The sequence below is a fragment of the Lagenorhynchus albirostris genome, chromosome X, assembly GCF_949774975.1.
Source record: "Lagenorhynchus albirostris chromosome X, mLagAlb1.1, whole genome shotgun sequence".
NCBI classification, from domain to species: Eukaryota; Metazoa; Chordata; class Mammalia; order Artiodactyla; family Delphinidae; genus Lagenorhynchus; species Lagenorhynchus albirostris.
Genome location: NC_083116.1, coordinates 19,826,042 through 19,848,871, shown reverse-complemented (window position 1 = coordinate 19,848,871; position 22,830 = coordinate 19,826,042). Strand labels below are relative to the sequence as shown.

At 39.5% G+C, this 22,830-nt stretch overlaps 1 protein-coding gene across 1 annotated transcript in view; it reads right to left on the bottom strand.

Annotated features, from left to right (window-relative positions):
* Nucleotides 1-22,830, bottom strand: part of LOC132513057 (fibrous sheath-interacting protein 2-like) — a 66,184-nt gene that overhangs the window by 24,430 nt on the left and 18,924 nt on the right. Inside the window, 10 exon segments of the mRNA XM_060137273.1 lie at nt 7,077-7,282; nt 7,499-7,575; nt 7,577-7,882; nt 8,191-8,322; nt 8,325-8,446; nt 8,449-9,102; nt 9,105-9,715; nt 9,717-13,156; nt 13,158-13,367; nt 17,980-17,996. Of these exon segments, the coding sequence (XP_059993256.1) occupies nt 7,077-7,282; nt 7,499-7,575; nt 7,577-7,882; nt 8,191-8,322; nt 8,325-8,446; nt 8,449-9,102; nt 9,105-9,715; nt 9,717-13,156; nt 13,158-13,367; nt 17,980-17,996 (5,775 nt within the window).

The following is a 22,830-nucleotide window of genomic DNA, read 5'->3' as shown; positions in this document are numbered from 1 at the left end:
CTCTTTTTGAATTATGGTTTTCTCAGGGTATATGCCCAGTAGTGGGATTGCTGGGTCATATGGTAGTTCTATTTGTAGCTTTTTAAGGAACCTCCATACTGTTCTCCACAGTGGCTGTATCAATTTACATTCCCACCAACAGTGTAAGAGGGTTCCCTTTTCTCCACACCCTCTCCAGCATTTACTGTTTCTAGATTTTTTGATGATGGCCATTCTGACTGGTGTGAGATGATATCTCATTGTAGTTTTGATTTGCATTTCTCTAATGATTAGTGATGTTGAGCATTCTTTCATGTGTTTGTTGGCAGTCTGTATATCTTCTTTGGAGAAATGTCTATTTAGGTCTTCTGCCCATTTTTGGATTGGGTTGTTTGTTTTCTTGTTATTGAGCTGCATGAGCTGCTTGTAAATTTTGGAGATTAATCCTTTGTCGGTTGCTTCATTTGCAAATATTTTCTCCCATTCTGAGGGTTGTCTTTTGGTCTTGTTTATGGTTTCCTTTACTGTGCAAAAGCTTTGAAGTTTCATTAGGTCCCATTTGTTTATTTTTGTTTTTATTCCCATTACTCTAGGAGGTGGGTCAGAAAGGATCTTGCTTTGATTTATGTCATAGAGTGTTCTGCCTATGTTTTCCTCTAAGAGTTTGATAGTTTCTGGCCTTACATTTAGGTCTTTAATCCATTTTGAGCTTATTTTTGTGTGTGGTGTTAGGGAGTGATCTAATCTCATACTTTTACATGTACCTGTCCAGTTTTCCCAGCACCACTTATTGAAGAGGCTGTCCTTTCTCCATTGTACATTACTGCCACCTTTATCAAAGATAAGGTGTCCATATGTGCATGGGTTTATCTCTGGGCTTTCTATCCTGTTCCATTGATCTATCTTTCTGTTTTTCTGCCAGTACCATACTGTCTTGATTACTGTAGCTTTGTAGTATAGTCTGAAGTCAGGGAGCCTGATTCCTCCAGTTCCTTCTTTCGTTCTCAAGATTGCTTTGGCTATTCGGGGTCTTTTGTGTTTCCATACAAATTGTGAAATTTTTTGTTCTAGTTCTGTGAAAAATGCCAGTGGTAGTTTGATAGGGATTGCATTGAATCTATAGATTGCTTTGGGTAGTAGAGTCATTTTCACAATGTTGATTCTTCCAATCCAAGAACATGGTATATCTCTCCATCTATTTATATCATCTTTAATTTCTTTCATCAGTGTCTTATAATTTTCTGCATACAGGTCTTTTGTCTCCTTAGGTAGGTTTATTCCTAGATATTTTATTCTTTTTGTTGCAATGGTAAATGGGAGTGTTTTCTTGATTTCACTTTCAGATTTTTCATCATTAGTATATAGGAATGCCAGAGATTTCTGTGCATTAATTTTGTATCCTGCCACTTTACCAAATTCATTGATTAGCTCTAGTAGTTTTCTGGTAGCATCTTTAGGGTTCTCTATGTATAGGATCATGTCATCTGCAAACAGTGACAGCTTTACTTCTTCTTTTCCAATTTGGATTCCTTTTATTTCCTTTTCTTCTCTGATTGCTGTGGCTAAAACTTCCAAAACAATGTTGAATAATAGTGGTGAGAGTGGGCAACCTTGTCTTGTTCCTGATCTTAGTGGAAATGCTTTCAGTTTTTCACCATTGAGGATGATGTTTGCTGTGGGCTTGTCATATATGGCCTTTATTATGTTGAGGAAAGTTCCCTCTATGCCTACTTTCTGCAGGGTTTTTATCATAAATGGGTGTTGAATTTTGTCAAAAGCTTTCTCTGCATCTATTGAGATGATCATATGGTTTTTCTCCTTCAATTTGTTAATATGGTTTATCACATTGATAGATTTGTGTATATTGAAGAATCCTTGCATTCCTGGAATAAACCCCACTTGATCATGGTGTATGATCCTTTTAATGTGCTGTTGGATTCTGTTTGCTAGTATTTTGTTGAGGATTTTTGCATCTATGTTCATCAGTGATATTGGCCTGTAGTTTTCTTTCTTTGTGACATCCTTGTCTGGTTTTGGTATCAAGGTGATGGTGGCCTCGTAGAAGGAGTTAGGGAGTGGTCCTCCCTCTGCTATATTTTGGAAGAGTTTGAGAAGGATAGGTGTTAGCTCTTCTCTAAATGTTTGATAGAATTCGCCTGTGAAGCCATCTGGTCCTGGGCTTTTCTTTGTTGGAAGATTTTTAATCACAGTTTCAATTTCAGTGCTTGTGATTGGTCTGTTCATATTTTCTATTTCTTCCTGATTCAGTCTTGGCAGGTTGTGCATTTCTAAGAATTTGTCCATTTCTTCCAGGTTGTCCATTTTATTGGCATAGAGTTGCTTGTAGTAATCTCTCATGATCTCTTTTATCTCTGCAGTGTCAGTTGTTACCTCTCCTTTTTCATTTCTAATTCTATTGATTTGAGTCTTCTCCCTTTTTTTCTTGATGAGTCTGGCTAGTGGTTTATCTATTTTGTTTATCTTCTCAAAGAACCAGCTTTTAGTTTTATTGATCTTTGCTATTGTTTCTTTCATTTCTTTTTCATTTATTTCTGATCTGATTTTTATGATTTCTTTCCTTCTGCTAGCTTTGGGGTTTTTTTGTTCTTCTTTCTCTAATTGCTTGAGGTGCAAGGTTAGGTTGTTTATTCGAGATGTTTCCTGCTTCTTAAGGTGGGCTTGTATTGCTATAAACTTCCCCCTTAGAACTGCTTTTGCTGCATCCCACAGGTTTTGGGTCGTTGTATCTCCATTGTCATTTGTTTCTAGGTATTTTTTGATTTCCTCTTTGATTTCTTCAGTGATCTCTTCATTATTAAGTAGTGTATTGTTTAGCCTCCATGTGTTTGTATTTTTTACAGATCTTTTCCTGTAATTGATATCTAGTCTCATGGCGTTGTGGTCAGAAAAGATACTTGATACAATTTCAATTTTCTTAAATTTACCAAGGCTTGATTTGTGACCTAAGATATGATCTATCCTGGAGAATGTTCCATGAGCACTTGAGAAAAATGTGTATTCTGTTGTTTTTGGATGGAGTGTCCTATAAATATCAATTAAGTCCATCTTGTTTAATGTATCATTTAAAGCTTGTGTTTCCTTATTTATTTTCATTTTGGATGATCTGTCCATGGGTGAAAGTGGGGTGTTTAAGTCCCCTACTATGAATGTGTTACTGTTGATTTCCCCTTTTATGGCTGTTAGTATTTGCCTAATGTATTGAGGTGCTCCTATGTTGGGTGCATAAATATTTACAATTGTTATATCTTCTTCTTGGATCGATCCCTTGATCATTATGTAGTGTCCTTCTTTGTCTCTTTTAATAGTCCTTATTTTAAAGTCTATTTTGTCTGATATGAGAATTGCTACTCCAGCTTTCTTTTGGCTTCCATTTGCATGGAATATCTTTTTCCATCCCCTCACTTTCAGTCTGTATGTGTCTCTAGGTCTGAAGTGGGTCTCTTGTAGACAGCATATATAAGGGTCTTGTTTTTGTATCCATTCAGCTAATCTGTGTCTTTTGGTGGGAGCATTTAGTCCATTTACATTTAAGGTAATTATCGATATGTATGTTCCTATTCCCATTTTCTAAATTGTTTTGGGTTCGTTATTATAGGTCTTTTCCTTCTCTTGTGTTTCTTGCCTAGAGAAGATCCTTTAGCATTTGTTGTAAAGCTGGTTTGGTGGTGCTGAACTCTCTCAGCTTTTGCTTGTCTGTAAAGGTTTTAATTTCTCCATCAAATCTGAATGAGATCCTTGCTGGGTAGAGTAGTCTTGGCTGCATGTTTTTCTCCTTCATCACTTTCAGTATGTCCTGCCACTCCCTTCTGGCTTGTAGGGTTTCTGCTGAGAGATCAGCTGTTAACCTTATGGGGATTCCCTTATGTGTTATTTGTTGTTTTTCCCTTGCTGCTTTTAATATGCTTTCTTTGTATTTAATTTTTGACAGTTTGATTAATATGTGTCTTGGCGTATTTCTCCTTGTATTTATCTTGTATGGGACTCTCTGTGCTTCCTGGACTTGATTAACTATTTCCTTTCCCATATTAGGGAAGTTTTCAACTATAATCTCTTCAAATATTTTCTCAGTCCCTTTCTTTTTCTCTTCTTCTTCTGGAACCCCTATAATTCGAATGTTGGTGCGTTTAATGTTGTCCCAGAGGTCTCTGAGACTGTCCTCAGTTCTTTTCATTCTTTTTTCTTTATTCTGCTCTGCAGTAGTTATTTCCACTATTTTATCTTCCAGGTCACTTATCCGTTCTTCTGCCTCAGTTATTCTGCTATTGATCCCATCTAGAGTACTTTTAATTTCATTTATTGTGTTGTTCATCGTTGCTTGTTTCATCTTTAGTTCTTCTAGGTCCTTGTTAACTGATTCTTGCATTTTGTCCAATCTATTGTCCATTCTATCTCCAAGATTTCGGATCAACCTTACTATCATTATTCTGAATTCTCTTTCAGGTAGACTGCCTATTTCCTCTTCATTTGTTAGGTCTGGTGCATTTTTATCTTGCTCCTTTATCTGCTGTGTGTTTTTCTGTCTTCTCATTTTGCTTATCTTACTGTGTTTGGGGTCTCCTTTTTGCAGGCTGCAGGTTTGTAGTTCCTCCTGTTTTTGATGTCTGTCTCCAGTGGCTAAGGTTGGTTCAGTGGGTTGTGTAGGCTTCCTGGTGGAGGGGGCTAGTGCCTGTGTTGTGGTGGATGAGGCTGGATCTTGTCTCTCTAGTGGGCAGGTTCACGTCTGGTGGTGTGTTTGGGGGCGTCTGTGGCCTTATTATGATTTTAGGCAGCCTCTCTGCTAATGGGTGGGGTTGTGTTCCTGTTTTGCTAGTTGTTTGGCATAGGTTTTCCAGCACTGTGGCTTGCTGGTCGTTGAGTGAAGCTGGGTGCTGGTGTTAAGATGAAGGTCTCTGGGAGATTTTCGCCGTTTGATATTATGTGGAGCTGGGAGGTCTCTTGTTGATCAGCGTCCTGAAGTTGGCTGTCCTACCTCAGAGGCAGAGCCCTGCCTCCTGGCTGGAGCACCAAAAGCTTTTCATCCACAGGCTCAGGATAAAAGGGAGAAAAAGTAGAGGGAATTAGTAGAAGTATGAGGAAAGAAAGAAGGAAAGGAGGGTAGGAAGGAAGGAAGAAAGAAAGAAAGAAGCAAAGAAGGCAAGAAGGCAAGAAGGAAAGAAAGGAGGGAGGGAGGAAGGAAGGAAGGAAAAAAGACAGAAAGAAAGAAGATACAGTAAAAATAAAATAAAGTATAATAAAGTTATTGAATTAAAAACTTCTTATTTAGGAAAAAAAAAAGGGACGGAAAGAACCTTAGGACAAATGTTGGAAGCAAAGCTATACAGACAAAATCTTACACAGAAGCATACACATACACCCTCACTAAAAGAGGTAAATGGGGAAAAATCCTAAATCTTGCTGTCAGAGACCACCTCCTCAATTTGGGATGATTCGTTGTCTAAAGGAGGGAAGGAAGGACGGAAAGAAAGAAAGAACGAAGGTAAAGTATAATAAGGTTATTAAAATTAATTATTAAGAAAAAAAATTTAAAAAAAAACATGGACGGATAGAACCCTAGGACAAATGGTGGAAGCAAGACTATACAGACAAGATCTCACACAGAAGCATACACATACACATTCACAAAAAGAGGAAAGGGGAAAAAATCATAGATCTTGCTCCTAAAGTCCACTTCCTTAATTTGGGATGATTGGTTGTCTATTCAGGTATTCCACAGATGCAGGGTACATCAAGTTGATTGTGGAGCTTTAATCCGCTGCTTCTGAGGCTGCTGGGAGAGATTTCCCTTTCTCTTCTTTGTTCTCACAGCTCCCAGGGCTAAGCTTTGGATTTGGCCCTGCCACTGCGTGTAGATCGCTGGAGGGCGTCTGTTTTTTGCTCAGACAGGATGGGGTTAAAAGAGCCGCTGATTGGGGGCTCTGGCGCACTCAGGCCGGCGGGGACGGAGGGGCACAGAGTGCGGGGCGGGCCTGCGGTGGCAAAGGCCGGCGTGACTTTGCACCAGCCTGAGGCGCGCTGTGCGCTCTCCCGGGGAAGTTGTCCCTGGATCCCGGGAACCCGGCAGTGGCGGGCTGCACAGGCTCCGCGGAAGAGGGGTGTGGAGAGTGACCTGTGCTCGCACACAGGCCCCTCGGTGGCGGCAGCAGCAGCCTTAACGTCTCCCGCCCGCCTCTGGGGTCCGCGCTTTTAGCCACGGCTTGCGCCCGTCTCTGAATTCCGCGCTTTCAGCCGCGGCTCGCGCCCGTCTCTGGATTCCGCGCTTTCAGCCGCGGCTCGCGCCCGTCTCTGGATTCCGCGCTTTCAGCCGCGGCTCGCGCCCGTCTCTGAATTCCGCGCTTTCAGCCGCGGCTCGCGCCCGTCTCTGGGGTCCGCGCTTTCAGCCGCGGCTCGCGCCCGTCTCTGGGGTTCGCGCTTTTAGCCGCGGCTCGCGCCCGTCTCTGGAATTCCTTTAAGCAGCGTTCTTAAACCCCTCTCCTCACGCCCCAGGAAACAAAGAGGGAAGGAAAAGTCTCCTGCCTCTTCTGCAGGTGCAGGCTTTTCCCCGGACTCCCTCCCGACTAGCTGTGGTGCACTAACCCCTTCAGGCTATGTTCAAGCCGCCAACCCCAGTCCTCTCCCTGCGCTCCGGCCTCAGCTCGAAGCCCCGCCCGCCCCGGCGGGTGAGCAGACAAGCCTCTCGGGCTGGTGAGTGCCGGTCGGCACCGATCCTCTGTGCGGGAATATCCCCGCTTTGCCCTCCGCACCCCTGTGGCTGTGCTCTCCTCCGCAGCTTCGAAGCTCCCCCCTCCGCCTCCCGCAGTCTCCGCCCGCGAAGGGGCTTCCTAGAGTGTGGAAACTTTTCCTCCTTCACCGCTCCCTCCCACTGGTGCAGGTCCCGTCCCTATTCTTTTGTCTCTGTTTTTTCTTTTGCCCTACCCAGGTACGTGGGGAGTTTCTTGCCTTTTGGGAGGTCTGAGGTCTTCTGCCAGCCTTCAGTAGGTGTTCTGTAGGAGTTGTTCTACGTGTAGATGTATTTCTGGTGTATCTGTGGGGAGGAAGGTGATCTCCGCGTCTTACTCTTCCGCCATCTTCCGCCTTCCTCAATATTTCATTTTGTACAGTTAATTGTGTAAAAAGACCAGGGTCCTGCTTTGAGTAAAAGCTACTTGCCTTTAAAGATATTTTATCATGTAAACTCTTTAAGATGTTGTTGACAGTTTCACTTGCAATGATGTTTTCTTGGAATGAAGTATTGTTTTGATATGTATACATCTTTTGGATTTCTAGGTATATGTCATTTTTTATGTGTCAAAATGGTACTGGCGGGCTTCCCTGGTGGCGCAGTGGTTGGGAGTCCGCCTGCCGATGCAGGGGACGCGGGTTCGTGCCCCGGTCCGGGAGGATCCCGCATGCCGCGGAGCGGCTGGGCCCGTGAGCCATGGCCGCTGAGCCTGCGCCTCTGGAGCCTGTGCTCTGCAATGGGAGAGGCCACAACAGTGAGAGGCCCGCGTAATGCAAAAAAAAAAAAAAAATGGTACTGGCGATTATGTCAGCATATTCCTTAAGACTAGCTTGTGATACATGAATTGCAGGTCCCATGTTTTTCTCTGAAATTAGCAAATATGTAATTTGTGACTTGTTGACTGAGAACGGTTTTAGCTGTTGATATTTTCAGGATATTCATATCTAATGGCATTTGGTTTGATTCAAGAAATACGCTGTCATCTTGTTTACAGTTTGTAAATTCTGATCCAACATATGGTTTTTCTCTAATCTCCGTATGAGGAATAAGTAGCAAATCTATTCTTTCTGTGGCAAAAGATTTTAATCTATTCAAAATAGTTTTAGTAATGAAATGAGCATTTTCCTCACATGGCTCAGGAGCAGATTTCTTGGCATCTTGTTTCTTTCTTTTTTTTAAAAAAATTTTATTTTATTATTATTTTTTGGCTGTGTTGGGTCTTCACTGCTGCACGCGGTCTTTCTCTAGTTGTGGCGAGCAGGGGCTGCTCTTCCGTGCGGTGCGCGGGCTTCTCATTGCAGTGGCTTCTCTTGTTGCGGAGCACGGGCTTTAGGTGCCCGGGCTTCGGTAGTTGTGGCACATTGGCTTAGTTCCTCTGCGGCATGTGGGATCTTCCCCGACCAGGGCTCGAACCCATGTCCCCTGCATTGGCAGGCGGATTCTTAACCACTGCGCCACCAGGGAAGTCCGGCATCTTGTTTCTTAAGTACAGCTGTCTGATTATCATCAGAATAAGCTGATTTCAGCTGTACATCTCTTTCATTTCTTGCAAATGGAAATCTCTCCCTTTTCCTTTCATTCATTGAGTCTATAACAGGAGATTGTTGACCTCTGCTATGGGAAATGCGTCAGAAAATATCAGAGGCAGTCTTGGAGAAATAGAATCCTTTGCATTTACTGCAAGCATGATAGCAGAAGTGAGATTTTGAAGAACAATATCCACCATACATTGGAAATCATAGCAACATACTCCTTAGGAACTAAAAGCCTAAGAATAGCCTTATTTGCATACTTGGGATCCCTTTCAGAGTTTGTTTCTAAATGTCTCCCACTTACATTACACTTAAGAGTGGATACAGCAAATGGGAGATTATTCTCATCTATTGTTTTCTCACAGATGTCAATTAAGATACCTTCAATGGTATCTAGTATTTGACATTGAAGTTTTTCCCGATAATCACTTTTATTGAACAGCTTTTCAACAATATCTTCTGGCCGACCTGGATCAGTCTCTCTGTCAAATATATTCTTTTCATATTTGCCTTTAGTAGACACAATATCTAACATTGTGTTAACAACCTGACTTGGAATACTTTCAGAAGCCACAACATTATGAGTTAAGAATGGAGTTTTTATTTCTTTATCTAACTTACGTTTGATTCCTTGTAAAATTTGTGTAGCCACTTCTGTTGCATATATATTTAATTTAGAGGCACTCAGTTGACATATTGAGGTGGTCTTTCCTGATTTATTATGATCCACTGAGCAACAAGAAAATTGGTCATCAGAATATGAATCTTTGGTTGATAAGCATGGTTGGCTTGAAGCAGTCTCATCCTGCTGTAAAGGTAAAGCCATTGGAACTGTGAAATTGATAAGAGGACAAAGAGGGCTTTTACTTTGGTACTAGCAAATGTTTCTAAATTTGTTAATACTGACTGTATAATATCTTCAACTACATTTATTTTGGTCAGTTTACCAATATTGAGTGTGGACTGAAGTGTACATGGATTTCTGTCCAGTATGGTAGAATAAACAGGGGACTTTCCTCCACTGGTATGTTCAGTAAAAGAGATATTTGCTGGAAAGGTGATAGTATTATACCTATTTTAATTTTCATTTCTATCTGTCATAGCAGCAGAATAAAGTTTTTGAAATATGGTTCTAACAATATTATCTGCAACAATGGTTACATCCGCTTCAGACACTAAAGGGCCCATTGTTTTATCCAGGGGTTGAACAGATGTTTGAGCAAGTGGCTCATCACCAGCATGAGGAATGTCACATAAATGGGACTGGGGAAGAGGAAGCACATTTGGTTGATCAATTAAATCATTCTGAAAAATTTCATTCAAAATATTTCTTATAATGGGCACGACTGGGGACTTTTGTAGCTCTTTGAATTCTACTTCAAATTTTTTTAATGTTCTTTCGAGTTCCTGTTGCTTAAGAGAATCTGATTTAGTTTCTTCTTCTGTTGGTCTTTCCTCTTCAGCACTTTCTTTCTGTTTCTGCAGGGTCTTCTAGATATGACTCTGGGTCAGCTCCTCCAGGAAGAAAATTTCCATAGGTTGGCCTGTATCTATAATTTTCAATGCCTCTCTCTTCTGGTTCAGTTTCATTAAAGATATCTGGAGAAATTGCATCCAAAATGAAATTGACTAAGTTCTTAAGTGTTTGTTTCTCTTGTAGTGGCTTGCTTATACATGTTTCCAAATCTGGCAAGCTCACGTTTAATTCAGTTTGAATAGCTTTCAAAATAGTACTTGACACTTTCTTTGCATGCATGTATAAAGTCGACTGCAATCGTTTTTCACGTGTGTTAGCACAAATGTTGGTATTTTCACTTTCCCAGTATGTCCTGCTGTTCTTTTTATTTCCACTGATTATAGCGTCCAGAGTTTCTAAATTTCCATTGGCAAACCCTTCCAATTTAGCAAAAACCATTTTAAGGATATCTGAAGCCATGATTTTCAGTTTATTTAGATGCTTTTCTTTTGTGGTTCCTGTTTTGGGGGCAGTAGTTTTTCCCTTTTTGTTAGTCACCTCTTGGCTACCTGGCCAGGTCACATTGGGCACCATGCTGAAGATTATGTCAGAGGCTCTGCTCATTTCCTCAAGAAGCAAAGCAAATGACAGGCTGTCAGTGTCAATATACTCTGAGATAGCTTTAAATTCTGAATTTTTGAAAATGCAATCTATCTCAACACCACATAATTTTGAAACAATACCTTGTAGAATTGTATGAGAAATTAGCTTAAGATTGGACTGCAATGTACTGGTTGTTCTCAACTTCTCATTGATCCTCTCTGTATTTTGCTCATCAGGTAGGGGAGACTGTGGATGGTCTCCTATGAGCTTGCATAACATGTCATATAAGGTATCTCCAATTCTATCTAACACTTGCAATCTAGTACATTGGTGAACTTCCTCCTGCATGTGCTGGCAATGAGAAGGCAAAAGTTTTTGTTGATCAATGCCACCAGTTCCATATGAGATTTTAGACCTTAGTTTATCTGAAGGGAGTAAAATATTGCTTTTATCTGTGTTTCCACTTAACACCTCACAAATGCAAGTTGCTAATGAACTTGTCATAATGTCATTACTTAGCTTTGTGACAACAGAGTCTAATTCATTTTCAGTGTCAGTGAAAAATCCTCTACCTCTAAAATTCTTGGGAGGGCTACCCCTGCTAAGATTTAGATTTTTCTTATTGTATTGTAGTCCTTCCTGGATAGCATCCAAAACAATTTTTATCACTTTAATTGTGTAAACACTAAGGTGAGATCGAGACAAAGATTTCTTGTCAGGCGCAGGCTTTGAATGGGCAGCATGGCTTTCTGGTTTGAAGCAGTTTTGTAATTTTGGACAAACAAATGAGTTCAACTTCTTAAAAATCGTGTTAATGATCTTATCATTAATGTGATCTACAGGTTCAGATGTCGAGCCACTTGCTCCAGATTCTAACCAGGTATGTTTTGTAGAGTCTACACCAAGTGCAGATAAAAATTTCTTCTGTTTACTGTCAAACCATGTTGCTAATGGCTCTTTATTTGGTATGTCAGTATTATCTAGAGAAGTTTGATGTACTGATGAAGAATGTCCGATAATGTGACTAGAAGCCATGTGAAGTATTTTTAACACAGCATCTATAATATCTTGAGCTACCGTATGGATTTCTGACACAGAGAACATCTGGTCCATCCATTCTTGATGTGACAGATCTTGTGGTTTTCCTGAGGTAAGAAGTGAAGCCTCTCTACCATTTTTATAGTCTAAGTGTTCAGAGAGCCCAGAAGATATATCTTTGAGCATCTGTGCTAAAATACTTCTAACTATATTTTCTAAAGCTTTTTGTATTTGATACGTTTCATCTTGGCTGAAAAGTAAAATGTCTTTATTCACACCAGGCTTGTCCTTAAAAAGGCCCTTATTATTAAAAGTTGGAAGGTCAGTATTTAATCCCTGATCGTGAAATACTACTTTGTCTTGATAAGCAGGCTTTGTAGGTAAGTTCATATTGCTTTTGTGTTTAAAACCAGCATTTTCCTTTGTTAACCAGTGATCAGGAACCTGTTCTTGTAATTTTGCTTTTTCATCTTTGATAGATGAAATCAATACATTTTCTACAATTTTGTCTATTTCTTCATTTTTGTCTTCAGAGTAAAGGACCATACCAGGAACATTAATAGGTGGAAATAGGCACACATACCTAGGAGCATTAGTTACTCTAGTGCTGGTGAGTCTGTTGTCTTCTTCAGTGCCAGAAGGACTGCTCATTCTGGAGTGTCTACTCTTTTGGACATCTGTTTTCACTGGTGTCTGATGTAGCTGAGCCAAGATATCATCAAGTAGCTGAAGGATGATCACTGTTTCTTCAGTTGCAATGAGCCTTTCATTATTAAGTCCAATTTGTATATAGCCTAGTATAGTGCTGATTGCTTCCTCTATATAACCAACCAGAGAGGACTGGGAAAAAATATTTGACACTGAATTTTGTATTTCTTCCTTGCCAATCAAATTGGCAGCATCAGGTTCAACACTGGATTTCCTTTTGCTGGCTCTTTGAAGGAATGTATATGTTCGATCTTCCCTGTGTTGCTGATATGCCAGTTCAGTTGTGATTTCAAGATGAAAAAGTTCACTTTGCTTAGAGAATGCAAGAGCCGTCAGCTTTTCTAAAATCGCATGAACCATATTCTCTGCAATATCATTCATGTTTTCCAAAGCATAGGGCAGTGAAGCTTTTGAAGTTTTTTCTTTTGGAGAAATGAAATGTTCTCCACTGACTAAGTTTGATTTAAAGTGAACGGATACATTTTCTTGTGAAAATTCCTTGGTACATTTTTTCTCAACTGCAGACTGTAGCTTCTCAAGCACATTTTCCATAATTTCAGCAGCTGCTGAGGAAATATCAACACTGGAGAGCAAGTCTCCTTTGTCAGTGTCAGTTTGGTCAACCAAAGCTTCGGCCGTAACAAAGGAAAGGGTGGGGATGGTCTGGGTTAATTCAGACACCATTTCATGAAAAATGTTTTCTAAAATCAACTCAGTTTCCTTTTTTAGGTGATATTTAAAGTTAAGTAAAACATCATTTAACTCCTGCATCTCATTTACAGCTTTTGCTTTTTCATCAGGAGACAGTGGGCGTTCTAAGCCATCTGTTTCAGTGGTAGCATCTTTACATTTCCTTGTGCCTGTTTCAATCAGTGCAACAAGGTGACTATTGGATTTACAGGTTTTAAGCTTGGGGGGTTCAGATTTCTCATTATATTTAGGTTCGGGGGTTTTAGGTTTCTTTTCTGAGTGTTCTTTCCTATGATATATTCTTTCTACATGTGTTCTTTCTTTATGGGCAGAAGATGATTTTGACGGTGCCACTGGTTGCCCTATTGACTTGTCAGCTGCCTCTGCACAGGGCTCTGCCTGAACCATCTATCTTACTTGTTTCATATAGAAATGTTTCACGGCATGTGCTACAGCAATTCTCACTATCAGAAGAGAGGGTAGAGTCATCAGGCATTGGGTATATAATATTTCGTGACCTTTCTTCATATTTTGTGATGGCTGGATATAATACACTAGTCACTGCAGCCACAACGCAGGTCATTATATTTTGAATTATACTGTTCAATTCTTCAGAAGTTATCTGGAAAGGAGGTGAGTGGGGATACAAGGGAAATCACATATGAATTTACTCTATTTTAGGGACAGGGACTTTAATTCCTTTTATCAAACAATGCATAGCTACAATCCAGCCACGGTGTATAGAGAGAACATAGGAAATCTATTTAGAACACCAGATTAGTTTCAAGTTGGTTTATTCTCTGTGGCTGTGATCTATTTTTTGAATAAGATTTTCTTTGATTCAAAATCCCTTGGACCCTATACTTGTGCTCCTAAGTGTATAGTTATACCACCACCTAGATTGTCTAATTGTTGAATATATTGTGTAGTGTTAAATACATTGCACCCTTAAAGCTGTCTGTCCATTTTATCTTTGTTTCAAAAATCTGAACATAGGGCTAGCATATACTTGAGCTCATTGTTGGTGAAATTTAAATATTAATAAAATAGTACACCCATTAAAATAAAATAAAGCAGAAAAAACCCCCCAAATCCCTTGGAACTATAAAAGTTTATTGCTGAGGATAAATGGCTTCCTGGTTAAAAAAAAAAAAACAGCCAAGTGGGTGTCTAGGCTCGTAGAAAACAAATGCCCTGGCAAGAAGTAAGACTGTGTTTATGACCCAAGCAATATTTCTTAAAAATACAAACCAGGTTACCTCTAACAAACTATTTCATGAAACAAATTTGCAGTTCAAACATTTATGTGCCTTTGTGGATATAGCCTCCTTTTACTTAGGCATCTGTTTAGCTAGGAGATGAGGGTAAAAAATGAAGCCCCATAGTGGAGGAATCAGCCTGTGGGTTCTGTGGCTGGCCTATTGCTGCCTTCCTCTGTCAATTGACTGTGTTTATATATGCAAATGACTACAGCTAGTTGTTAAAGTTTAATCAATGGGCAGCGGTTAGCACTGATGATTTAAGGGAAATGAACAGGCTTAGGTCCAACGAAAGATTATCAGTGCAAACTGTCTTGGATTGGGAGGCAGAGGACAGCTCAAGAAATAAAGAAACACATTAATTTCGGAAGGAAAGAAGGTTGAGCCAGAACTCGTACTCAAAGGGCCAGAAGGCCAAGCAGTGGAGGGAAGTTGGGGCTCTTTTAGTATGAGCTGAAGTAGAAACCCAGGGACCAGACTTGAATGGCCATTTCCTCATGGTTAATTATGCTCACTATTACAGCTTAGACTGGACCAGGGGCAGATGCAAAGTGCACCTGCCAAACTCTATAACTGTTTATGTATGTGTACTTATTGCAGATATATTTTGGGATCATAAAAATCCTTTTGCCTATAATAAAACAGTATTCTTTTTAAAGTTGTTATCCTCAAGACAGCCAGACCAGGAGTGTGAACCTTCCACAGGAACTCTACTTTTCAAGGCTGTGGCTACAAGTCAGTGGCAGCAAAGGCTGGATGCCTGGCATTTTAGCTGTGCATTGTTTGATATCCTGGCATTTGGGCACCCGATTCCCTATAATGTTGTTGTTGCCTCAGAATTATCTCCAAAGGTAGCCCCAGATTGTTCAGGTTTAGGCCAACAATCAAAGTTAACACCTTGCCGTATGTAGCATATTCTCTCCTGACCCATTAGAGAAGGTTTGAGGGACGCTTCAAGGAAAAGCTGTTTTATTCGAGTCCATTTCCCAAATCTCCTAATGCATTTTTTATTGTGATAAAATACACATAACATAAAATTTACCATTTTAAAGTGTATAGTTCAGCAGCATTAGGTACATTGACAATGTTGCACAAACATCACTACTATCTAGCTCTCGTAATGTATTTTTTTTCACCTATCGTGCAGACCAGAAAATGGCTACTGAGTTTGAAAAACATAGTTTGAAATGACAGCATATGGTTGAAAAAGACTTGTTTTACTTATGTAAAATGTCCTAAATCAAACACTTCTAAGAATAATGTTTAAACATTAATAAGTAAGTTACTCACCTTCTTGGTCTAAATTGATCTAAATCCGTTCCAATACATATGAGCTAAGAATTTCAATATATATTATTTTCTTATCACCAGAGATAATGTACAGCAGACCTACATTACTACTCGTAGGGTAGCTTAGAAGAAGCATGTCCAACTTTGACATATAAAATTGGAACATTCATCAAGTTTTTAATGAAGCGAAATGCGATAAGTAGAATCTGATTATTCAGCTCATTTTCACTATACTATTAAACCAAGAAATATCGTTTTGGTGCCAGTATGTCTCAGCCTTTGTGTTTGTTGCACATCCTATGAATTGATCAGGTGTATGTTTGAAAGAGTGTGTGAGTGTGCTACTCCCCTGAACCCCTTTCTTGTTCATGATTCCTCTGTCTAGCCCCAGAGTTGGGGCTTATCAAATTTACCCTCTTCTCTGCCAGGCCCAAGTTGCAGCTCTCTTGTGACCAGGTCCCTTCTTTTGATGGAGTGGCTATCGTAAGACTCTTCTTACTCCCAGGAGAATTAAGAGACAGATCTAGGCATCCTGGCTCACCTGCCTGAGGGGCAGGATGCTCAGCCCTGAGCCAGATCTGCAGCGGTCTGCAAAGGTATTTCCCTTAATGTCTTCCCATTATGGAGTGGGTTTGTGGTATTTGATGCTTTCCCCGTGATGATTAAACCTCCTAAGCCTCCCCCAATCTACCCTCCTGAGCCCCCTGGGCAAAAGGCCAATAACAGTAACTTTGTACCCCCCTTAACAATAACTCTTTTAACAATAATTTTGGACCTCTGCAAAACTCAAGATTAACTGAGAGTGAAAGGCAAGGAAGAGAAAACGGCCAAGAGGGAAACTGACTAATATCAGCAGATGATTTTGCTGGTTGTCTGATTCACAGATTTTTCTCTAATAACATATTAGAAAATATAGTTAATTGCTTTATCAGTGAGTTTCATCGTACATACTTTTTCTTGACAGTGATTTTGATGGTAGTCTTGTTGCCTGAAAAAGTAAAAAGAGATTGATTTTATTTCGTATGGTTAATAATTTATGTAACTTTCCTCCAAATTCCTAATCATTGAATCAGATTACCCGCTTTGTGCTTGGGAGTTTTTTTTCCTCCCCAGCAATTCACAGAGAAGAATAAGCTTTATTTTTTTATCTAACCCTCCTATTTAGCCTCTTATTTAGAAATTGGCCCCTGGGTATAGGACATGCTCTATTAATTACTCAGAGGAGTAGAATAATTGCTGCATAAAGAGTAGAATAATAGGTGCTGAGTAAACTAACACCTATCTGATATTACCACTGTTGATCCACCTTAGCCATGTTTGTTCTGTAGTGAGTTGAGAAGAGCATGGATGGGGTTGGCGAGAGAGGGGATGGGCTAGTCCTTTCTGCCTGTCCTGCTTGATCAGAGCTTTCTGATAATTCACTTTCTACCCACCTCCTCAAAATTCCTAATCTCCTCTCCTTGCCCCACAGTAGGAAAAGATCTATGGATGATCCACTGACAATGATAGATTAAAATAACGGGTTTCAGATCATATGCAATACCAAATTAGATGGAGCCCTTTTCTAGGTATCACAATATTCTATTCTGTGTTCTAATCAGAATTATTTGTTATGACCTACTACATGGAACCAAAATTATATTTTACTAAATTGTAGCAAGAGAACAACAAAATCATATAAATTATAGAATAATAACAAAAAGTTTTAAAAAATCAAGGCCTAAGACTAATTATGATTTACTTTCATATTTTTCTGCCTCCATGGATCCCTTGCCTCTCTTCTTCTTGACCTTCTTAAAGGAAACATGATGCTTCTATTTTCATTTTTACTTGTCCTGCCTTTATGTTATCAAATTTACTTTTTCCTCCAAGGCCTAACAATTTAATTTTGAGACATACAGTCAGACTGTGAAATTACAACCTAAATCCTAGCAGGAAAAGGTCTCAGTTAGGGTTAGGCATCAATAGCCCATCCACAGACTAATACCTTTTTGCAATATAGAACCTAGAACATGAATGCTCACATCAGTGACATAATTCCTATCCTTTGGCTTCATTCATTTTTCTAAGACCCAGTTTCTTAGGCCAACTCCAGCACAATTTCTTTTTTGGAGATCCTCGGCAATCCAATGCACCCAGATTCTTTTTTTCTGCTCTCCCTATCTTACACCACAGGCAGCAAGTGGAGTCCTGTGTATGTTTCTACTTCTCCCCACAGACTTTCTGTCCCAAAGGCATGCATTTAGATAAAAGGAAATAGCACAGAACTAAGAACAAAACTAATCATATAGATCAGAAAAGCCTTATATAAGACCACTAGAAACTAGTTGTAATATTGGATACAAATCTGCAATTTGCAATGAATTATCAGTTTCTCTTTGGAGTCAATTGAGCAGAAACATGCAAATGAACTCACTGTTATGTTGGAAAGTTCCACAACAATTCTAGGAGTGCTATAATATTCCATCCACTTTTCCCTAGTCTTAGGTGGTTTTCCCTAATAGGTTGATGCTACTAAATCGTCTAAGGTTTAGGTCATTTGTACTGCCAACTCTCTACTTCTTAAATAAAGAGGGCAGTGATATTAATGATAATTAGTTTAGAAGCCCCAAAGATAAGGCACAGTTTTTTACCGTTTAACTTGTTATGTCATAAAACTATAAATATAACCTTTCTCTTCCTAACCTTCTCCTCCATACAACCTCACTTTAGTCCAAAAGATAACTGGCCAACCACCCCTTGAAGATTAATGTGACAAGACTGAATTTTAGTCTGTCTGCCTAATCCTTCTGAATATCTAAGTTTTAATGTAACTGGTGGTCCTCTACTGGTACCTCAGGCCCACAGCTTTGGAGTGATGTCTCATACCTCCTGATCATATATACATGTAGTCCATTCTATTGCCAAATCCATTTACTCATTCCAGTGGTTGAATGGGATTTAAAAGCAGCACCTCTGTATCCTAACATCAGTGGTCCAATCTGATAAGCCAAAAACTGGGTAGTTCCATGGGTGGCCCTCCCTTTGCCTAACATTTTATCCACTGTCCTGCCCTCAATTCACTCTCTGGTATTGCTCATGTCTCCCTGTCTTTTCTCCTCGTGCTTTGTGAAGCACAAATGAGGTCAGGGGCAGTGCTTTATTCATCTTGGTATCTGTCTAATAACCAGCACTATACTTTGAACATAGTAGATTCTCAAGAAAGTTTGGTAAATAAATTTCCATTTAACATATTTTAGCTCTATGTGTACAAATGAAGGCCACTGTGCAGGCTACAAATCATTAATGGACTTCTGCAGAGAAGAAGTGTCTGTCTTCAATTTGTCGTATATGATGCTATCAGGGGTGTTCAGCAAAGTTACTGATTTGATAATATTACATCTCTCCTCAAAACCTTAGACTGTCACTCAATGAGTGAAATACAAACTTCTGAGCACAGTCTTCAGGGCAACAGACTCACTGCCTTCTTTACTCTGTTTCTCCTCTCATCTTCTATCCCAATCATCAGAACATACTCAGTATCTAAATGCAAAGCTTAATAATTACAACTGTTCACCACATCGCTATCTTATCACATTTGCTTCCTCCTGTCCTGACTTCTTTGGTTCCTAATTCTATTTTATTAAGCTTACTGTGTATGTCCTTTACGTTAGCATTAGAAAAAACAGAGAACCAAGGAGTTGGAGGAAGAGAAGAGAGAGGAGGTAAATGGTGGAACAGACATGATGCGTCCACAGTTGAGTCTTGGGAAGCAAAGAGCTGCATCAGAACAAGAGGGCTAAGCCAAAGGCCTTGAACCTGGGTTCTTTTCTGTAAGGTAAAGGAATGTGACGTGGGTGCAATGGGCAGAGCCATACCAGATGTGTTGTAGCTAGGTTTTCTTGTGCTGTGTCCTGGAATTGTCCTAGGTATAGCTAAAGGTATTCTAACCCTGTGTATTTGAAAGGAATGGGAGAGAAGCTCCAGGTCATATACAGAGTTCTTCATCTTAGCTGATTTTTAATAAAAGGGTATCCAGAGCATTTGCTATTGAAAAGACTCAAGTGATTCTGTAGTCTAGGGTGGGAGTTGGTCAGGAGGAAGAGGGAGCCAGGAATTAACACTGTATAAAACTACACATAATCATTATTCTCTCACTTTTATTTCTTGAAACTACCTTGATACTGAGCTAGTCAGTTTCCTTCCTTCAGCATCCTTGTATCCCATGAGCCCTCAGCAAATCAGACAAGCTGACTGCTATCACTCCTACCCCCAAATCCTTTTCTAAAAACCTTGGTCTGAACATCAACACCATTTACCACCACACACTACTTCACTTTACCCAACCATTTGCATCAGAGTTTGGGATTTATAAAAACTATCCTGAACCTCATTTGGTTTGTTGAGTGTTTAAAAGATGATGGTGTTGGGTATGTGTGTTCCATCAGGAGTTATTTTATGTGCATGAACTATTATTCAAGTTTGAGGGGAATAGGACATCAGCAGAATGGGTGGCCACCAAGGTTTGAGGGGTGAAAGGCTCCCAGGCCAAAGAAAAGTTCTCCACTGGCCTTTATTTTGCATCATGAGAGACTGATTACTTCGGATTACAGTGCAAATATCCTTAGGGGGGTAACAGATTAAGTCATTAATACTATATATATAACACATCATTGTAAAGCAATTATACACCAATAAAGATGTTAAAAATAAATAAATAAATATATAGTAAACTAATGTATCATCATTAGAAAACCAGTAACCTCAAAAGGCAAAAGTAATGCAGCATTTTTGAGTGGGGACAGGGGAAAAGAATAGATCCAGATCCCAGAAGTAGTGCTCCCTGAAAGGGGAGTGAAAGTACTGTCTATCAGGGGGGCACAGGACTAAAGGGAGAACAAAGAGAGAAGGAGGTGGAAGAGCGCGAACAGCTAGCTTTGCCTACTTTACAATTTTAGCTTAGTCCTGAGAGGTTGCAAAAGGGTAGAGTTTTACTACAGACAAGTAAAACTACAAGAATGGAGGATTCAAACAGCACTCCTGTGTAATTATTTAAATATTAATTTAAAGCAACACATTACTTTATTAAGTTTTCTTAGATATTTACTTAATTGATGAGTCGTGAGAAAAGAAGATTCCGGGAGCTGCAGGTGAATTTTCAGAGAGAAAAAGAAAATTACTATTTATTGGTATCCTTCATGGGCTACTTGTAAAATGGTAATTAACATATCTTAATAGGTCTTTTATTCCCTGCTGTCAATGCTCTGTTTAAACCCTCCAGGGACTACCAGTCAGGCCTCAAATACACCTTAAGGTCTGGGATGATTGCCTTCCTCACCAGCCTCATCTCTGGTCACCATTCTACATATATTCTATGCTCCAGAGATACTGAACAACACTCAGTTCCCTTTGCCTCTGCCCTCACTATTTCCCTTGTAACTCTAGTGTCCCTCTTAAATTTCTCATTTTTAGGACTCATTCAGCTTGTGTCACCTCCTTCAGAGAGCCTTCCTTGATATCTGCCTAGATAGACGCATTCTCTGTCAATGCTCCTGAAGCACCCTATACATCCTTCTGTTATAGGACTTACTATGCTGTATTGTGAGTACTAGATTACAGTGCCTGGCATATACTAAGCACTCAAGAACATTTATTTGTTGAATTAATTCTTCTTTTTTTTTTGGCTGCGCCACGTGGCATGCAGGATCTTAGTTCCCCAACCAGGGATCAAACTCGCACCCCCTGCAGTGGAAGCACACAGTCTTAACCACTGGACCTCCAGGGAAGTCCCTTGAATTAATTCTTTAACACACGCGTTGGCTCAATGTTTGTTCATTAGTCTGCCTGTCATTAATCTCTTCCCACTCAAATACTGTCTAACATGCTTTGTATGCCATCTAGCAAAGTTCCATAAGTGGATTTCAGTAACTATTTCTGGATAATGATACTAAAGCAAGTCTTCATGTGGAATACATCCATAGGAATACTGGGATGGTGTATGTCAGTTGTGCACAATCATGACTAAACAGTCTTAAACAAACAGAATACTTTGAATAATAGAAAGTATTAGAAAGTATTGGTAGTATTACCAATTAAAGCCAGTTCAAAGTCAAGGTGAATATCTATTTATTTTTCTCCCAATAAATGTAAAGTGTATTGTGAATAACCAGTAAATTCCAACGATCTGCATAGAAGTTTTACTTAAATTTTATGTACCTTCTTGAGTTTCTTTGTGTATGAGTATGTTTTTGAGTGTGTACAGTTTTGGAAAGGAAGGAGCTGGAATTAATAGTGAACAAACCTGAAAAAAAGTGTGAAGATAATACTGTTGTGGTGTTTTTGAAATATGTCTACAAATTCTTTCATAATACTCCCTCCTGTGGTGGAGGTTAATTCTTTTCTCCTAAGTGTGGGTTGGACTTAGTGACTTGCTTCTAATGAATATGTAGTGGAAGTGATGGTGTATAACTTCTGAGACTAGGTTGTAAAATATAGTGTGGCTTCAGCCCCTTTCTCTTGGATTGCTCACTCTGGGGGAAGCCAGATGCCATATCATGAGGATGCTCAAGAGATGTATGGAGATGCCCACATGGTGAGGAACTGAGACTTCCTGCCAACAGTCATGTGAGTGAGAAACCTTAGAAGTGAATCTTCCAGTCGCAGTCAAGCCTTTAGGATGACTGCAGCAGCCCTGGATGACATCTTGACCATAACCTCATGAGAGACCCTGAATCAGAACCATCCAGCTAAGTTGCTTCTGTATTCCTAACCACAGAAACTGTGAGATGATTTTTTTAAGCTGCCAGGTTTTAGGGTTTTTTTTTTTTGGTTATTCAGCAATAGATAAATAATGGCGCGGTTAAAAGAATAAGGAACTCTTCTATGGTTTCTAGCAACATGGTGCATTAAATATCCTAAAGAGCCTAACTGTGTAAAACCTATTAGAAATGCAATGGGAATTTGATAAAAATACAATTATAGTGTAGAACTTCCATACACCTCTTTGATGGCTGGATACATCTAGCAGGCAGTAAGAAAAGAGTCTAGTAGACAAAAAAATCAGGAAAGACATATAATAATTGAATAATATAATCAATAAATATAATTTAAAATTCATTTAGAGCCTTACATCCTTTAAATAAAGAATTATACATTTTTTTGTATGTCCATGGAACACTTTCAAATATCAGTCACATATTTGGCCACAAAGAAAACGTTAACAACTTCAATGTGTTAAAGATCTACAGGCTACATTCTCTGAACCTAACTTTAAAAATGTGGCCGAAAATATTAATTTCATGATAATTAAGAAACATACTTATGGATAACTCTTAGGTCAAAGAGGGAATAAAAAGGAGAAAGTATAATCTACCTTAAAAAGAACACTTTATATCAAACCTATGGGAACAGCTTTTATTATTTCCCATAGGTTTTGATATAAGGTGTTCTTTTCACTGCTTCTCCCATGCATCCCAGACCAATATCTACAACTGCCCCCTTGACTATTCCATTTAGATGTCCCACTTGGATGCCCTCAGGCATCTCAAACTCAACATA